General features: G+C 38.8%; 1 protein-coding gene across 50 annotated transcripts in view; it reads left to right on the forward strand.

The window, feature by feature from the left end:
- CLASP2 (cytoplasmic linker associated protein 2) overlaps positions 1–19947 on the forward strand; it is a 143110-nt gene that overhangs the window by 37514 nt on the left and 85649 nt on the right. For 37 of the 50 annotated variants that reach the window (XM_030265220.4, XM_032746787.3, XM_072925882.1 and 34 more), the window contains one exon: positions 19706–19852. In XM_030265220.4, the coding sequence (XP_030121080.1) occupies positions 19706–19852 (147 nt within the window). Of the gene's footprint in view, positions 1–3627; positions 3880–18971; positions 19212–19705; positions 19853–19947 lie in introns of those variants that run through there. The other 13 variants (XM_072925913.1, XM_041714534.2, XM_072925920.1 and 10 more) reach the window with 3 other exon arrangements.

Consider the following 19947-nt stretch of genomic DNA (forward strand, 5'->3'; position numbering starts at 1 on the left):
GGAAAGTGTTTTTGTAACCTTTTCTTTGACAGAGCAAGAGTTTTTATGCTGCATTTTGCTTTGAAATAAAACACTGCTGGTTTTGAACACTTAAAAATTCATTTGTAAAAATTTTTAAAAACCCACAGCATTCTAATTTGAGGAAGAACGTTTTACATAAAAATGTAAATGTTTATTTTCTGTTAGATTGTAAATGTACTCTTTATGATAGGGTAAACAATTATCTTTTGCATTTAACATTAATACAGCTGTGTAGGTTTCATGGGTTTGAGAGATTCAGAGATGCATTTTACATGTGTATTTTTTCTGTTGGTAGTTCTTAGGAGAACAGAGAAAGTCACAAAGGGGAATATAAGCATTGAAATAATTTAAATATATGAAAATATATATACCGTATTGCTGAACTTGTTAACATAGTACTTGTGTCCTTTTTGTCTCCATTTAAGAGAGTTAAGAAAGTTTATTTTGAAGCTATTTTTATCTCATGTGCAAAACACAGATGACAGTATAAACTATGTATTTTTCTATGCAGAAGTTACTGTGATTCTGTTTTGGTACCATAAATGACAGAATCCCCCTTAATACGTTGATTTCAGTGTTTTGGCTTGAACCTAGTTCATCTGTTGCATTCATCTAGGCAGTTTTTCAATGTTACTGAAAAGTTATTCTTCCATTGTTTGTGCTTTATCTTGGCTTTGTGCTTCATTATTCTCTGAAGGACAATTTGTATTTACTGCTTGCCTGTGTAGATTTAAAGTCACTGTTGAATTTCTGTAGCCTTGGTTCCAACTTTTCTTTCAGGAGCTTTATCAAGCTCCTGAAAGAATAAGGATAAAGGCCAAATTTTAGTGCCTAAATACATCTGTTACAGGATAAAGGCCAAATTTTATCTCAGGATAAAGGCCAAATTTTAGTGGCTAAATACATCTGTTACAGTGTTGAGGTTTTTTTTTTTGTTGGTTTTTTTTTTTTTTTTTTTTTTTGTGCTTTGTATATTTTGTATTAAGGTTTGGGATGGTAGTGAGGAGGAACAGGGTTGTCTTTCCCAAGTAGAGGAGGGAAAAGGAAGAGTGGAAATCACAAAAACACTTCAACTGGCTGTAATATCATTAAACTCTATAGTGAGCTTTCTTAACAGCAAAATTAATGGCTTTTTGCTAGGTGGAGTTACTGTCCCAAGTAGGGTGACTGTACTGATGGGGCTCCTGTTCAGTATGTGATGGATAGGGAGGAACTTGTTAATACAACCTCAGAAGATGTCATCTTCTTCATAGTCCTGAGTTGCTCTTCCCTGGTAGTGAATATTTGGTGTGTTGACCTAGTTTCTGAGAATCCAGAGATGTGATGTAGGAGTCTCTCATCAAATAATACTTACGTCAGTTGTTCAGTCTTTTTATCCAGCATGTACTTAGGAAGAAAAAAGGAATAAAGAGTCAAAGCTTGCAGCTTTAAACAACCTGAATACAAAAAATGTTTTCCATACTATATTGATAGTCAAAACCAATACATGCTTAAAAAAATTTTGTACTAACATGATCTAACACTGGAGAGTTTTAAAAAACATCATGTTGGTATGCTTAGCTATGTGGGAGAAATACAGGGAGGATAGGAAAAGGTCTCCTTCCTGCCATCTTAGCACACTGGTAAATTTAATATCCTACCTCTTCAGTGTGCTAGAGGGGATCTAGTGAGAGCAGTCCCTTTAGTCTTATGTTACCTCTTTCCTTTATTGAACTGGTCTGTCATGGAATGGTAAAGAGGAGGGGGAGGACGAGTTACCATTAGTGTCTGACAGATCCTGTTGGAGGGTAGACGAGGTGGAAGGCACATTCAAACACTTAGGGATGGAATAATTTGGGTGGGATGTAATGAGGAGTTTCAAAAGCCAACATATGAGGAGGTGCCATGTCTAACAAGGGAACTGGGTAGGAATCTTAGTGCTTTTGCTTGATGAGAGCGGCTTACAGCCTTAAATAATATCCCACTGCTAGCTTGCCTCTCCAGCTGACCCTTGTTTTTTTCTTTTTTACTCTAAGATGTGTATAGTAAAATCAGAGATAATTTCTTTAATGTGAATTATGTGAATGAATGAGCTTCTATGCAAACCTTGGGATTTGTTTACAGTCATAATGATGCGTATTAAAAGAATCATATCAGGATGTTTGCCTGTTAAGCAGTATCTTATTCTAGTTTTGCTCTTTCACTCCACCAGAACTATATGTAGCCTTACAAACTAGAGAAGATTCTTTAAAGCATCCCCCCTCCCCCCCCCCCCCCCATTTTTCAGCAAGTGAATGTTCATTTCTATGGAAACAGAACTAGCAGCCAATCTCAGCACTACAAAAGCACTTGTTTCTGCTGCCTGAGATTTGTAAATACTGTTTTCTTTAAGAGAATTCAAGCAGACTCCTGTATCGGATAGTAGTGTCATTATTGAGATGGGGAATTAAAATAAAAGTAGGGAAACTATTAATATTGAGCTTCCTGCTGCACTCAGCAGAATGATTGGGCTGAAGATAAATCATACATCTCTATTCATCTCGTGCACTTTTTCCATTTTAATATTTAATGGCTCAAAGGACTGGCTTTACAAACACAAAATATGACAAGTAAGATATGTGATGTTGGTATCATGGTGTAGGGGAGTTGTGTTATGGGTGATAAAGATGCAGCTGAAATACATATTCTCCTGGAAAAAAAAAGGGGCAAGTAAAAATCCATAGCACTACTGTGTATCTGTTTTTCCACACTACACGATTGTTTATTTCCCTTTGCTGTTTTCTATTTGGAAATATAGTTACTATGGAGACAGTGACGACATACTCTTAATAGAGCTCACCAGTGCAGCACAACATGAATATATATCATTTGGGAATACTGGTGATAGCTGCCATGATTATTTTATAGAGGTTTTGAGCTGCATGTATTCCTTTGGCGTGCTCAGCGTAAGTGGTCAAAATGTAGCCACATCGTTTATAAGTTCAGCTGCTCTTCCTGATGGCTTATCATTTTAAATAGGAAAATTAACTGGCCAACCAAGTGTACTGGTCAGTTCGAGCCCATTTGGAAGTAAAGGGCCTCATCAGGCTGATGCTTCCACTGGTTTTAAGGAATTTGACGGAATTTTTGGATGATTAGTACAGGGAACTGTGGCTCCTTGCAAATGCGTGGTTCTCATGCTCTGTGCAACAGCATATGTTGCAGTCTGTCCGAGTTTTAAACTTTTGTATTGGTAAAACTACATAAATTGGTAGTACTTACTTGCTACTCTTTTTTATTTTGATCACAGTTGGATTGCACTCTCTACCCTCAGCGTGTCACCCAAAAGGTACAATCGGGTACAAGCTCTGATCAGCAGCTCAGGCTCTGGGCAGGCTGTCATTGATGCTGCCCGGCGTGTGTTGCACGCATGCTTTGGAAGCAGTTTCTCTTTTAAAGTTGCGGGGGGGTTTCCAAGCAAGTCTTCCGAAAACTCAGGAAGGCAGCAGCTTTCTTCAACGGAGCCATTTCCTACTTCCTGTGTCTTTATTGTTTTGTTTCATTTCGTTGTATGCTACGTCGTGGTTGCCTCTGTTCCGCAGAGCCCTCGTCCTTAACCAAGGCACCTTCTTCTCCTCTCATCCATTTTCCGGGCGGTGGTGGGGGCTTCCCCGGGGGTGTGGGCTGTCCCCCGCGGCGGGGCCGGCGCTGGCCGGGGGGCGGAGCGGAGCGCCCGGGGGCCGGGCCGGGGCCGGGCGGCGCGCAGCTCCCCGGCGAGGCGGGACTGCTATTTTGAAGCGAGGCGGCGGCCGCAGCGGCGGGGAGCCGGCAGGGATCCGGCCGGGAGCCGCCGCGTCCGCCCTGCCGCGGCAGCGCCGGGCATGATGGCTGTGGGGGACGGTGAGTGGGGACCGCCGTGGGGTCGTGGACCGCGGGTGCCGTGGGGACCCGCGCAGGGCTGCGGAGCCGCTCGGCAGGCAGCCCGGGCGGGCCGGGGAGGTTGGTGCGGCGGGTTGGCATCTTGGGCTGGCGGGCTTGGCTTCCGCCCGAGCCGGGCTGCGAGATGGATGCTACGTGCAGCAGCCGGAGGGTTACCGGGGCACCGAGCGTGGCAGCTTCTGCCCTTCTTGGAGTTTTAACCGTGCCTGGGTTTCTAGGATGGCCCGTGATCTCAATTATTTACTACTCTGATAGATTCCGCTGTGCATTTTAACGTTGGCGTTGTGTTTACCCCTCTCGCCTCGGTGTTACTTGTGTTGGCCACCTCTGCAAGATAAGGCAGAATTTACTATATTGCTTTGTAAACACGCGGATGTTACCCTGCCCTGTTGTGTGAAGAAATTCATACTTTTTCGGCATAGCCATAAAAGAAAAGCCTTGCTGCTAGAGCTGGGGATGTATATTTAATAAAGACATGGGATGTTACTACGTTTCCTTCACTGCACAGTGTATTGTTACACAAACCAATGGAAAGTAGGTCAGTAAAGCGATACAGACTATATGGTTGTGTTTTGGATAAAAACTAGACGTATATTTTATCTTTATGGCACCACTTGGGTTTGCGTGTCAACCAGGTTCTCTGCGCTTAATACCTTGATGACTTTCTATATATGCATTATTATTTTTAGAGAGGCTTTATGCACATTCTTTGGACTTGAAGCAAGTTTAGGGATAAAGTAGGATGGCTGTGCTTTTATAAGTGACTACATATGCAGATTTGCATAAATAAGATGGTTTATAAAGATCACAGATTAAGATTAAATATTTTATCTGAATTTGCTGAAACAGTAGTTTTAAGAGTCCTGAGAGAGACCCTTTATTGAGGCAACCTGAAATGTGTTTTTCATTTAGTTCTTTCATATGTCAGAGACTGAAAGAGATAATGAGTGTGACCAGAGCAGTGAAATGATGTCTGGACTGTACAGTCTAAAAAAAAAATATGGGCAGTTCTCTTATGTTTGTATTTTATTAGTTATTTGCAAGGTGCAAGGGAAGTCATGGTCTTTGTAGAACTGAATATGTACCAAGCTCACTCTTGCTGAGATTTTTTTTGGGAAATGTTTTTCTTCATCTTTGTTTCCTTCCTGTGAAGCAATACAGTTCACCCTAGTGTAAACATGAATTGTGGTAACTTGCAGATTAAGAATACAAGTTGTAGCATGTTAAGAAATAATTGCATTCTCTAGGCAAAGCTGTAGGATTTTTGTCCTTTCTGTAATGGTTGAGGTTTATAAAGTGAGGATGGTTGTGGAGCTCTCTTGTGTATAATTTAATTCATCATTAACAAAGGCACTAAGAACCAAGTACTGTTCAGGCAGTCAGCTGACATTCTGTGTAGGAGCTTTGAGCAATAATGCCAGATACAATTAACAGTGTGTAGGATGATTATGTAGCTGTTGGTCTGTCTTAAAACTACTGCTTACCACATTTACAAGGAATTCAGTCTTCTGATGTTGTGTTATGAAACTGCAAGGGAAAATAAAACCTTAGTTACTGTTAAGAAAAGTTCTTAATCTTTTTTCTAAATTTAACGATGGTTTGGCTGTTGTCTTTTGTTTTGCAAATATTCTCTATATACTCCTAATATATGCAACATAGAAGAAAATGTTTTAAGGTTAGTGATTCTGCAGCCTTTGAGAAATGTTTTTTCTCGGCAAAATGTCACTTTGTTGTGGCCAGTATGTATGCTTAACTTACTATTTGTGAGACTAGGCTGAAGGCGTTGTGCAGATACTCCATAGAGCAGATTTTTTTACTTGTCTTATTTGGTTTGCTCACTTCATTGGCCTGGATGTGTTACAGAATTGCAGAGTGTGTTTGGAAACGTTTTTTAGAAGTGATAATGCCAATTTTATCTTGAATGCAAAACATTGGCTTATTGGAACTTTCTGGATATTTTTTTTCCATTTTTCTTGAGCACAAGCAGAAATGTAAATAAAATGTGATGCTTAGCAGTTAAATCTTAATCTGATTTCTCAAGTGAAGATTAAAGGGAAGAACCAGGATTTTCTGTTTGCCCCCATGTTAACTGTCTCAAGCTCTCCAAGCTATTGTTGGAAGAATGTGGAGGGGGAAAAAACAATCCTGTGCTTGTGGCCCAGCAAACAAATGGACCGTAACTTCTCCTGTAGTGAGTGCATGCCAGTGGGAAAGCATGCACTGCCTCAACCTTAAAGGCATTTCACATACCTGTGTGAGTGGAGGTCTGTGATTCCCTGCAAGTTGTGGAGGCTGCTGAGGAAAAGCAGCCAGGAAGGGTTCCTCGCTCTGGTTTTCTTCTTCTTGGGGAGGATAATGCATCTCTGCCATTATCCGTTGGTAACCAGATTAGGCTGCTGAGGAGGTGACAAACAGAATTGCGGTGTGCACATCGTGTTGCACGTTCTGTCCAGGGTTTATAATTCAACAGCTTCCACTGGTGTTTCCTTACCTTTCCTTACCTTAACATAGTCTATGCTATGTTACCCTGTGATTTCTTAGGTAAAGGACTGCCTTGATCCCAGTTGAACAAGGTAATTAGGTTAAGGACAAAATTATCTACCTAAAACTACAAATGGCCTTATGGGGAAGATCAGACATAGGTTTTCTTAAGATGTACTAAACATATTGCAGTACCAGACATAAGGTATTTGAGGGCTACCTAAAAGTATATAATCAGCTTTGTAAGAGGACATATTTGGTCCCCACGTTTTGTTGCACTAGTGTATGCTAAGTATACTGTTTTGTATCATATAATGAATAAGCACGTCTTTATTTAATAGTGTATTTTCATGTAAATGGCATACAGTGTAATGATGTTTCATGACTTTAAGCGCTTTTCAGATTTTAGATGATAAAGCATATGTGACTGGTTTATGAATAGAAATTACCCTTCTATCTTACTGCATATGCATATCAAATTCTGTGTTTTGTCTTCTTTCAAAATACTCGATTAATGTATGCATGGTCCTAAAGCATGAGAACAATTATCTTCCATTCCCTGATGTTCTTCTGAGGGAAGGCTGTCTTCCTAAGTCTTTAATCTGATTAGCTAGTTTCTGTCAAGTGTGGGTGCTGTACAGCTTTAATATTTTACTTTTGACTGAGAAAGAGATTGGACATATTAACGGTACAGAAGCTACAGTGATGCTTGAGACATTAGCTTGATTTAAAGTATATGTGTTATTTTAGTGCATGTGGATTTCTGAGGTTTATTTCTGATTTTTCTTATCCTCTGGTAGGAGACTTCTTAAACTAACAGAGTTCCTGTGAATGATGATGTAGTTGCTACACTGGCCTAGAAATCATTCAGGCTGTAACTGTGGTGCTTTGTACCATTCAGAGATGTCTCCTGGGCGTAGGAATATAAAGAGTAGCAGAAGTTTTTGTGCGGGATAGAAGCATATCACTTGTTCCCTTTTCTGTTCTTCTTTGGGCCTGTGCTTTCTTTAACACACTGACTGCACCTGCACTGGCTCCTTTTACTGTAGTTGCTCCCTACCACTCCTGTTATTAGCAGTTGGTGGACACACTGGTTTGGGACGTGGCTGTGCCTGAGAGAGCAAGGACAGACACAGTGAGCTGGAATGTGATTCCTGTTCCGAACCAAACCAGTGCAAAGCTACTTTTCACAGTAAGGTCATATGGTACTCCCAGTGATTAACATAGATTCTGAGTTGTGTTTTGTCTATAGAGTGCAAATACTGTTGCTAATAGCAGTAAAGGAACAGTGGGAAAGTGAAGCAGCTGAGTGGGAAGAGGGAGGGAATGTGTAAATAAGCCAAGGGCTATATGAAAAGATACTACTGAGAGAACAGATGAATACAGCAAGGTTCAAGACTGATGTGAATAGAAAAAATAATTCAAGGAAGAATTTAAGGTGCAACTCAGGGCATTTTTTTTTTAAAAAACAGAGCTGCAAACATATGACAGTTGTTTTCTCAAAACCAGCATAGTTTCTAGAATTATAAGTGCACCTGAATTTTTTATATGTTCTAGGATTATAACTACAAGTTTTGTCTTCCTGTTTCTAAATGACATTTTCAAAATGTCAAGGAATTTTGTGGGGGGTGGTAGTTGTTGTTGTTTTCATTAAACATGAAACCTGAGTTCCCTGAAAAGATTTCCAGACATGTTTAATCTGTCATCTAAAAGTGTTGGTTGTCTGGAGTGCTGGAATCTGTTTTTATTAGCTTTTAAGAACAAATTACATAATTTAAAAAAAAAAAAAATTTGTGTTTTCTGTTCTATCTGCATATTTTTGATTATTCCAGACTACTGGTAATGTTGCACTTTTTTGGTTGTTTGGTAGGGGCTTGTTATTCTTACTATTTTTTAAGGTACATTTTGGGGAAAAAACCCCAAACAAACAAAAAAAAAAGCCCAATTTGAATTGTGAACAGCCACATAAGAAATCTAATGCCTACTAAAGGTTTCCTTTGATAGATGTTGCAAGAATCTTCCACTTGACTGATTGGATATTTGCCTTGCAGGGTTTATTTTCATCTTTGTTATCTGTGAAATACCAGGAGTATTTCCTTACTGTTACATGTTATTTTTTTATAAAGTCTTCCTGTGGTAAATACTGATGAGCAAGTAAGCTACATTCGGATCATTTCAGTGTCTGAAATGCCTGCAGAGATGAAGGGTCTGCTGTAGTATTGACCTGAATCAGAAATTCCATTCTGTATATTGTATGCATAAAAGCATATTAGTTTTAAAGACTTGTATTTTGGATTTTGTGTCTGCTTTCTTTGCCCAGCTTGTTCATCAAAATACACTTACATAGCAACAGCTGGAAAGAGCAGTCAATAAGTTGAAAGTGCCTTTTGCAAACCAATTATGTATGTAGTCTCTGACGAGAAGTAACTACAATTTACAGCTCACAGGAATTTCCCAGCTATATGGACTTTAGGCAACAAGATTTTCATGGTAGCAGAATTTTTCTGGTACCTCTTCATGTATATTTAATTGATGTGAAAATTCTTCTGTTCAACTGAGAAACACTTAAAAGCTCTCAAAATTATGGATAGTTGGAGCCTCAGGAAAAGTGAGAAGGGCTGAAAATGTAGAACAAAGCTTTTAATAGCCTGCAGAATAACTTTACTTTCTTCAAATTAAGTATTTTTGCTTTCATCAGATGTCAAGAGCTCCATGGTGTTCCATGATTGCCTAAACAATGTGCATGAGTAGATTTCTAATTTACAAACAATCCTTTTATCATTATGGATTGTTTTGTTAGTTGACCTGATAAAAGCCCTTTGGTCAATGAACTTACACATTGTGAGGTTTGCTATTGAACTTAAAAGTCAGACTTTCTGCATTTCTGTGTAGGTTGTTTTTGTTTAAAATTTCTTTGCATTGTTGAGTCGATTTTTACAAACTCGTTAGAAACACTGTGAGAAACAGTCTCTGTATATTATTTGGGGGTTGGATCATGTTCCCACAAAATTAGAGAAATGGCAGCTACTAAAGCTGCCTAGCCATATACCAAGCACTTCAGATTTTCCAGATCTGGTGTTAGTTTTTTAACTTCTGGGGTGCTGGTGAATGAGAGGCTGGATATGAGTTGTCAGTGTGGGCTTGCAGCCCAAAAACCCAATTCTGGCCTGTGCTGCATCAAAAGCAGTGTGGTTAGCAGGGCAAGGGAGGTCATCTGTTCAATGAGTTCACAGGAGGCCGCAAAGATGATCAGAGGACTGGAGCAGCCCTACTGTGAAGACAGGCTGAGAGAATTGGGACTGTTCAGCCCTGAGCAGAGGATGTTCCAGGGAGACCTCACAGCACTTTTCTGTACCTGAAGGGGGCCTACAGGAAAGCTGGAGAGAGATGTTTTACAAAGGCATGGCTTTAAGCTGAAAAGGATGTATTTAGACTAGAAATTCTTCATTTGAGGGGTGGAGCAGGCTGCCCAGAGAAGTTGTGAATGCCCCATCCCTGGAGGAATTCACTGCCACGTTGGGTGGAGCTCTGAGCAGCCTGGTCTAGTGAAAGGTGTCCCCTGCCCATAGCAGAAGGGTTGGAACTAGACAGTCTTCAAGGTCTCTTAAACCCCAAACCATTATATGATTCTATATTAAGAGGTCCAGTTTGAGGAGAGTTGGGCCTCTTCAAACTACTGGTTTTATAACCCACAAGTGAAATGGCAGCATTGAGAGTAAAATCATTTGCCATATTTTCTTAATCTCACTTCTGACTATGTGAGGCAGAGATCAGGTAGGTCAGTGAGCTGAAAGGCCTTTAACAACCCCTTTCATTCTGTGCTGTGATGTGCATGTTTTCGTGTGCAGATACTAACTTTTAATTCCTAAACTACCTGGATCTAAAATGCAGAAAAATAAATCTCTCAACATTTTATCTGCTGTGTGCTCATATTGCACTTTCTGCTTCTAGGATCTATATTTTATCATTCTGCCTTGCTGTTTTACATTTACATTACATGAACATGCAAGTTGAGTTGAACATGCAGAAATTGGCCACACTAAAAACTAATGCAAATGTTAGCTGCTATCATGATATCTCTGATGGTAGACTTATCTCTGTCACTGTTAGGCTCTGATAGTAAATCCTAATTTAAGCTCCCTGTTTGTAAACCTTCTCATTGATGTTACATATATCCAGTGCCCCTTTCCTATCACATACACTTGTGGTATACGTTAAAGATGAATGAACGTGGTACTTATGAGTGTCTCTCTTACCCTTGCTGTGATGTAATTGATAGTTTGAAAATTCAAGTCATTAATCCCAGGTGCTTCTGTGTCACTGAATTAAGTACTGGAAATGTCCTGAATTGAATAGTTTCTCAATGAGTATCAGTTGTTTGACTGACTTAGCTGCAGATGGGTAAATATTAGGTGGTTCTTTTTGCTACTTTTCTGAACTTACAAACATCAGTAATGCTAGCCATTTTATGGATAGTGGTTTCTAGATAAAGCCTACTTTTGTGATAAATATATTTGTTTTAAAATAGGTCATTAGATTCACTGAAGAAAATGCTGGTGCTATTGAGAGTTGGATACTTGATGTATAAGCAAAAGAAATTTGTGAAGAAAGAAATAAAATTACTTCTAGAGATGAAATAATAAAGACAGTAATTAAACCAGGCCTACTGAGCAAAGACTGGCTGTTGGTTTACAGGATATTTTAAATGCAAATAGTGGAGTTTATACTTCAAGAAGATACTTGAAGTGGCAGCTTTCTTAGAGGGCAGCGTAAGCAAGGGAGTGAAGGGTTTGGCCACAAGTAAGGTGTTAATTCAGACAGGTACAACTGTTAAATAAACCATCACTTTGGAAAGAAATTATGAGTCTTTTAGGTGTAAAATTTACCAGGCATCGAGTAAAAATTCTGTTAGAGCTTTTTCTTTTTCTTTCTTTTTTTATAATTTTTTAAAGTTAATTCCCTATTTTCATTTTAATCAGTGTCTGCATAGGGAAAATCTCTGAGGGAGTACTCATTTAGCAGAAATCTTGAGTGCTGCAGAAGTTACTGTCTTTCTCATCTTTAATTCTGGTATTTCATAGGAGAGCAAAATATTTGTGCTGTGGTAGGTACGTTTTACTTGGTGCTAAAATAGCATAATATCCCATCAGTTTCTGTGTTACAGCTAGTGAGTCAACTTCTGTATTCAAAATGTCAAAAACTTTCAGTCTTTGATTTCTTATGCAAGGCAGCTCTGTGTCCTTCCTACACCTTTTTGCCTTCCCCCTGGCTAAGAGGCACCTGACTTGTTAACATTTTAGTGCTGGACATAGTGCAGTGTGGTCCAAATAGCATGGCCTAAAGCAGTAACATAGTACAGATGTTGAAGAGCAATAACATTACGTAGTTTTATTTTAAGCCTTGCTGTTTAGTCTTGAATCCTATTTTAGATGCTGACCGTGTCATGAATTCTGGAGAACCTAATTATCTTTCTCTCCCCCTTTTACTGAGAAAATGGTGCTTCATTTGCTAATAGGTTATAGACTGTTAAGTGTTGAGTCAGAAGGCTATTGAACTTGGCTCAGGAAGGATGTAAAAAAAGTAAAATTGATGATTTTTAAAGTACAGTGATACTGACTGCGTTTTCAGTAAGTTTGCTGGGAAATGTTCAGTAACATTTGGGAAATGTTACACATTTGTAACAAAAGAAAGTCCAATTGCAAGAATTTAGAAAGGACTAAATGATTTATTAACTAATTTAAACATGTGGACTATGGAAATTTTACAGATATTGTAAAAATTTAAAATATGGCAAGATTTGCAGAAACTGTCTTAAATTTTAATAGGTAAAAATTAGAAAAGTACTTGGGTTTACAGGAGATATTCTACAGCTAGAAATGGGAATGAAGCTTTCCTTGGGAGCAGAATTAGCTCAGTTGCTTATTTGAGCTTATTGCAGCTTTATTTGAAACCTGTAGTTAAGTATTATCTTCCACCCAGGCAGTAGTAAGATAAACTGCAAGACTTTCTTTTCTTTGGGGTTAGGAAAATAACACTGGGGATACGTTAAATTTTTTTTAATTAATCTTTTTTTAACATAGTCCTTCATAAAACTGTGGAGCAGAATGGATAAACTACTAATGTCATTAGAATAGGCCTGTATTAAATGTGGATAATTAGTTTGGCATGTGCCATTGCCACTCCTAAATATTTATTTTTTAAAAGGTCTATTAGGTCTAGTGTGGGAATCCAGAGCTTCCCTCTGGCTGCTCTGGAAGGCCTGGGACCCTGGCAGGGGGTCAGGAACCCCCCTGTACAGAGCCCTGAGAGACACTGTCTCTGATCTCTGTACAGGGAAAAGAGTTTTCAGTCTTACAGGATGAATTACAAGCTTTGAGTGTTTGATATGAGTAATAATTAAGTGTGGCAAGGGTGCAAAAGTAAAATTTTAGGATTCTAGATTAGGGGTTCAGAGGGGACAAGATGGAGGAATTGGGTGTGTCTTGTCCTTTTCCTCCTTCTTCATGCCCTCCATGTTTCACTGTAGTGTTGGCATTTTTCTATTGGTTTAGGCTGGGGACACACTGTTCAACGTAGATGATAGATATTGGCACATTATTGTAAATATAGCACAGGTAGTTTCTGGTATATAATGTTTGTAACATCCCACTGGGGGCAGAGCCCCACACGCTGCCCTGCAGGACAGACCTGCGGCAGGGCAGCAGAACATGTTAGAGATAAGCAAGAATAAACAACCTTAAAAAAAAACACAGATGAATTATGGCTTCTTCTTTGGCAACGGGGCAGAAAGAGATTTTTTACAATCTCGGAATCATCAATACCTCAGATTCCGACAATCTAGTATTTTCTTCCTCATTTTTCTGCTTTTCTTTTGTCCTATTCATTGAGGGTCATCTTTTAAAAAAGACCAAATGCATACAGCAGAACAAAAAAGAATCCAAAAGCAGGTGTGAGCCTCTCTCAGTGCTGATCAATGGAATGTAGAAAGCTGTATTTTGCTTTGCTTGTTGAAAACTTAGGGGAACTTTTAAAATTTGAGATCAGATCAACAGCAGAATTTAAATGATAAATATTTCCCTTACTCCTGTTACTAACTCTTGCTCCCCTTACTTGCTGCCTTTTTGAATTTTTTTTTTTTTTTAAAGACACTGGTTCACTGGAACTACCTGAAAAATAGCATGTGAAATAATATGTTTGGTTTAAGAAGTCTGGGGGATTTTTGAACCAAGTTTTGTTGTTCTTCAAACGCTGTTCTCATTGGGCTTTTTTTGAGCTAATTCATCCCCTATGAGGCTACTGCAGAAAAGGGAGTCTCTTCTGATAGGAGTTTGAGATTTTGTTGATGAGCATCAGCATGTATTGCACAGAAGAGAACCATTTGCCAGCACTGTCATTGGTACAGTTGCTTCCTTCAGGAAGGCAAAGAGAAGCAAAGGAGGCAACATGAAGTAAAGTTAAATCCATCAGCAAGTGGCTTCACGTTACTTCTGTGCCTCCGCTATGGTCCCAGGAAGAGTCATGCCCCATCACCGTGGGAAGCATGTTTTGTTTGGGCATTAGAATTTGTCTCCTAATGGTTTAGAATCTCAAGACCTGCTGTGGCACAGGGAAAATGCCAAGGAATGATGCCTTTATGATAGGTCTGAAACTTCTTAGGTGCAATTCATCTGTCCAGCCATAGGTGTCTGGTGCCCCTTGAAGTGCCTTGAAGTATCCACAGTAGACACAGGAGTGAGCAGGCATGAGACAAGAACTGCAAGAGATCTCTGGCCTTCTGGAATGTCAGCTGGCCACCAGACAGGATGCCCAGGACTGTCTAAACTGTTTGTAGATGACTGTGCTTAGGCAAATGAATCCTGTTCTTTGTGTCAGGACAAACAGATTTGGACTGTATGGAATGCCTGATGTGTAAGGGATAAAGTTCTCACTAAATGATGTGGGGCATTGGCTTGAAGTATGGATTAGAGGGATCAGCTAACTTGATGCATGTGTAGTGCTTGCGGCTTCATTTTCATGCTTGACAGAAGTTGTTGTAGGCCGCACCAGTTCATCTGGAATTGCGCTAATGATCCAGTCCCAGATGTTCCAAGTAATTAATGCAGTCTACGTTTTTAAGTCACTGAAGGGAGACTGGCAGTGGATGTCTTGGTAGGCACAGAAAGGGAGAGTGACTTGGAAATTTTAAAAGTTCATCTAATTGAAGTTTTTTTGCTTAAGCAAGATTTTGCAGTTGTCTCATAAATATTTTGTAGTGTGAAAGAGGAAGTTTCAACAGTAGGTAAAAACCAGTATTTGTTAGCAAAGCATATCATGATCAGTTATTGAAGTAAAATTGATACAAATGTTTTGAACAGAAGTCACTTTAAAAGCAATTTATTATATATGTAAATATTAAATATACTGTGTTCTCTAGTTTTATTCTGGTCACTCTACAGTAAAATACTGCAAGTTGGTATTTACAAACCTAGTTGGGTTAGATATATAAGATGTTGCTGCTGAAAACAGTATCCAGATTTGCCTTTATTGCCAACTTTAGTTAAGTATTAGTGCAGGGGATCCAGGTTTTTTGCCCTCATGGTGTCACTTGAGGATCTGCTTTAAGTCATTTAACTTCTGATTTCCTACTGCTGAGTAGCACAGGTAGAATATAGATCTTGTATTTGTACTGCTGTGTAGGTGATAGTCTGTTTCTGTTTTCTGTTATTGACTGTGACAAACAAAATGTTAGATACCAGAATGTCACATTAGTTATACGAAACTTCAAACCAGCTGAGGTGGAGGCTTTAGTTGCAGTAACAATAAATGTATTCTAATTAAATCTTCTTTGAAAATAAAATATTTTTTTCTCTCGGGATATGAAAAAGTTTAGATTTCTCTCTGGATTCTCCTTGTCACTGGATATATCTTTACCTTTACTGGACCCATAATTACCTTTACTGCTGTATAGGCAAATCACAGTAAGTAGATTGTTCTGAGGTTTAAAATACTGGGAGTACGAGAATGTTCTTTGAATATCAAGTCTCATTATAAATGTTTATGCTTCGATCTCTCTGAATACTTCAGAAAACATGCACTATGTATTTGTGATCTGGCCCCCAGGAGTAATGCTACAAGGCAGGAAGATAGCACATATATCTTGTTTATTTTTAGTTCAAATGGCATAGTTTGTTTCTTAAGAATTTTAGTGTTTAATGCTTTGTGATAGTTCAAGTTTTGGTCTGTCAGCATGGATCTTATCTTTGAATAACTTTGGTAAATTGTAAGTTCTGAAAGTGTGGTGGACTTTGACTTCCGAGTGTCCTGCAGGTTGGTTTGGAGGGTTTTTTACTGGAAAGATTTCGTAGACAACTCGTCAAAGATTTTGTAGAAATGCACAGCAGTTTGTTGGTGCACTACCTGCAGAACATCCTCTATACTGCAGAACTCTGCCCCTCCATTAGAAGAGAAAACTTCTAATGCTTGGATTTTGAATCCTGAGTCCCTAGCTGTGTGAAGGTAAAAACAACATTTTCTTGAAATTTTTCTTCCCCTGCTTTGAAGTTGCTCATCAGGAAGAGAGCTTGTACCAGTGTGAGAGCATTTGTTGCTCATCGGGTTTCTTCAGGAGCGTTTGGCAGTACAGGATTCCAGGCTTTTCTCTGTATGGTATACTTACCTCCAAAACTCCTTATCCACTATGGTTTAAAATACTACATATCAAGTACAGGAACAGTGTTGTGAGATTTAACTGAGGCTTAGTGTCTTTAATTTGTTGTGTTTTCCCTTTAACATGTTCTGTGGATTGCTAGCAATTCATACAACTTTTTATTTTTAGTACTTTGGAGCTTTGTTTTAAAACACTGTTTGGATAATGCTTTCTTGGCTGTTAGGTATATTTGCATACAAAAAATTTGATACTCTGAAAGTGTTAAAATTACCTAGAATGAAAATTATCCAGCCATTTTAGAATGAAAAAAGTTTGTGTCTCTCAGATGGCTTTGTTTTGAAATACCAGTTACATTTAGACTATTATGACTTCTGTCGTAGGGATATATTTTGTTTGTAGACTGCCTAAAACTAACATTAGAGGCACAGTTTGATAGTGAAATACAGCAATCCCCATGCTTTCTGTGCTGGCTGTCAGGAGCTCCATCCCTGCTCCCTTGGCCAGCCAAAGGCATGGTAGTAAAGCCAGATTGAGCGGAACTGCTCCTTGATTATGCCCTGGGGAGCAGCACTTACAACTGGAGCTGGGCTGCTCCATGCTGAAGTACATGGAAATGCTTTTACAGGAGCTACCAGGAAGTGGATCCTTGCAGATGACTGAGGGTGCATGGAAGGTGCATTGTAGGGGAAACAAATATAATGCTCTGTTTTCATGAAGTGCTATAAATACAGACTTCAGGTTTTGGATCTTCACAGTGTAAGTCATATTTCTGAAAATTGAATGTCCCTAAAGATCACTTGGGATTTTGATGGTAAATCTTAGGGAAATAAAAGTGTAAAAGCCTAAAAGGATGGGGAAAAGCTCTGGTTTCTTTAAAAGACAGTATGAAATTTTCCTGCTTATGCTTATTAAAAAAAAAAACAAATCCAGTAAAAAAGAGAATCAGCTGCATTATCACTTTTGCATTAATAGAATTCAAACAGATCCTTTACAGCCATTAATTTTACATGCTAGTGGTACTGTACTGTTATTTTGGAGCACTTCAAGTAACTGTACGGCAATTTTTAACTTATTAACTTCACAAACCATGACAAGTCTGCTTAAGAATACCCATATATCAGTGGTTTAAATCAGTTCTGTGTATCTTAAAAAAAAGGCATTTATTTTAAAAATATGAGTTTTATGGGGACTGAAAGTCTGCATAAAACTTTTTCATAGTGTAGGTTTTTAATCCAGTGTTAGCAATCTTTTAAATGTATGAAAAAATATTCTTTTACAAGGCAAAGTAATTTGACAGTATTACCAAGAACATTATTTAATGTATCCTCTAATATACACAGCACATCACTAGGTCTTTGCATTTGCATTTTTTTATGAAATTCTATTTGCACATTTTGGGGTTGAGGAATAATTTATAAAATTACCCATCTTTGGTACTCCTTAAAATTCTTTTATCTGAGTCACTGGTTCCCAAAGTACATAGTTGTTCGGGGTTGTCTAGATTTTTCTTGATTAGGAGATTTTGCATAAATGAGCAAATGCTCACTTTCTGTTTTTAGGATTGTATTGCAAATAACTATTGTTTCAAAGGCTTGTGCAATGTTTGCATATTAGTGCAGCATTGTAGAGCTGTTGGGTACTAGCATGAAAGTCTTGCTTGTTGCTTCATCAGATACGAAAGTGCAGCAACAGAACCAGTTTTATTTGCAAAGCCTATTTTCACTTTTAGTCTGTTTTCATGATTTAATACTCACGTGTCAGTGTTGATCTGATCATGCTGTTCAAAAATCTGCAAGATATTTCTAATTTAAAATTACCTGTAATGCTGCAGGTATCCTTGGTATTAACCCTTGCCATTTACCCTTCTATGGCAGTGTTTAAGTCATTTCACTTAATCTGGCCTTTGCTTGAAATCTTAATGTCTGTTCTATTTAAGATAGTGAGAGTAAAAGCATCAGGAATCAAAATGTATTCTGGCTCAGCCCGTATGCTGAGCGGGAGTGCTGTTTCCATGGCAACACACAGGCCAGTGAGGGGGAAGGCGGATGCTTTTTCCTCCGATTCGGAGAGTTTACAGATCCAAGCAATTACTCTTACCAAGATTCAGTTAAAAATCAGTGTTTATAAGACAGGAGGAAATAATGAAAATTGTTAATATGCATCCTTATTTTTCTTGCGACTGTGGATTATTTCTTTGATCATGGAGATTCATTAGTGCAAAACATAGCTTTTGGCAAATGCTAGAAAAATGTGCTAACTATAGCAGCAGTGATCTTGGACACATTAAATGCAGGGTGTGCTGACGTTGGATGGTGCTGCCAGTGCTGCTGGACAAAAACCTTGCTCTACCCTTTAATGCGAGCTGCCTTCCTCTGGGAAGCTACATTGTTATATATAGTTGACATTTCCCTGGGAGCAAGTTGTGAACAAGCAAAGGGTAAACAGTTAACCATTCCAGAGATGATGAAGTTTTGCAATTTATTTTTTTTTTTTTTAACAAATGGCAGGTTTTAAAGCAGGTAGTATGCTAAATTGGTCTTCCATTGCTGTAGTGCAGCTGTGTCTCAGCCTCGCCCATTTTATTTATTATAGGAATCATAGGCTGAATGTCTTCTGTGCTCTCAAGCTTATAGATGAATCCTTCTTTCCTAAGTGGGTGTGGAAAACATTATGTTCTATGGTTGGAATATGCTGGGGTTCTTTTAAGGCATAATATTTTGAATTGAGACTGTTTAGTCACTAGACATGAATTTCTTTCATGATTAAAAACACACAAACCTGAAATTACAGGAAAGAGTAGTGCAAGCCCCGGAATATTGTCTGCCTGTCTAAAGGATTGGAATAGTGGCAAATACCATGTGTGGGAATGAATTTATTTGCATGGAGAATTTTCACCTTTTCCTCTGGCGTTGGCTCCCAGAAGATGATGTCACCTTGCAGCTCATTGGCTGTGCAGCACCTAGTGCAGGGAAGGGAGAGAAAGATGCCGGCACAAATCTCAGTGGTGGATCTAGGGTGTTTGCGAGCAGATTTTGATAGAATCTTTGATTAGTATTAAGAATTTACTGCATGTGGCCATGTGAGGTGCTGGGTCCATCCTTGGGTGAGGGGATTTGAAGAGCTATCAGAGGAATGAGGCGACTGATCTGCAAGAGGATCTGTGATTGTAAGTTGAAAAATCTGGGTGGAAGGAAGGAGACAGGGAGTGCTAGTTAGACACATTGTGGGAGGATGTGTAGCAGAAAATGCATGCATGAGTGAAAGAAGGAAAAGGAGAAGCATTTCTTTTCGGTAGACTGGAATGATAAAAATTGTATTAAGGGCTTTCCTTTTGGGAAAATATTAAGAAATGGTTAAAAAATTCAGTCGGTACAAAGATATTTTTCCTTTGTGGGAGTGGATGTGTAGGATTCGTTTTTTATGCTCAGTTCTACTGTGGTTAATTATGAAGGCAAAATAGTATTTTATAAGAACTTCAAATGTGGAAAATGCTGTTTATCTCCCAATTTCCTAGATCAGAGACAGGACAAACTGATAAATACTTGGTTTTATTTATGCATTTTGTGAATTTCTGTGAAATGTGAAGGAAAATAGTTTGTTAGGAAATGAAAATACACCCATTCTAATAGCTGCATTTTTATTTAACATATCTTTTTCTAGACAAAAGCTTTGATGATGAAGAGTCAGTGGATGGAAATAGGCCATCATCAGCTGCTTCAGCCTTCAAGGTTCCGGCACCTAAAAAGCCAGGAAATCCTTCAAACAGTGCAAGAAAGCCAGGATCAGCTGGTGGGCCTAAGGTTGGAGGTAATGTAAAGCTATTCAGATTCTAATCAGTGTTCCCAGAAACCTTGGCAGAGCAGGCACAAAACAGAGAACTTTGGAAGGTGATGTTTAATTCA

Source organism: Taeniopygia guttata, chromosome 2, assembly GCF_048771995.1.
Source record: "Taeniopygia guttata chromosome 2, bTaeGut7.mat, whole genome shotgun sequence".
Classification (NCBI taxonomy): Eukaryota; Metazoa; Chordata; class Aves; order Passeriformes; family Estrildidae; genus Taeniopygia; species Taeniopygia guttata.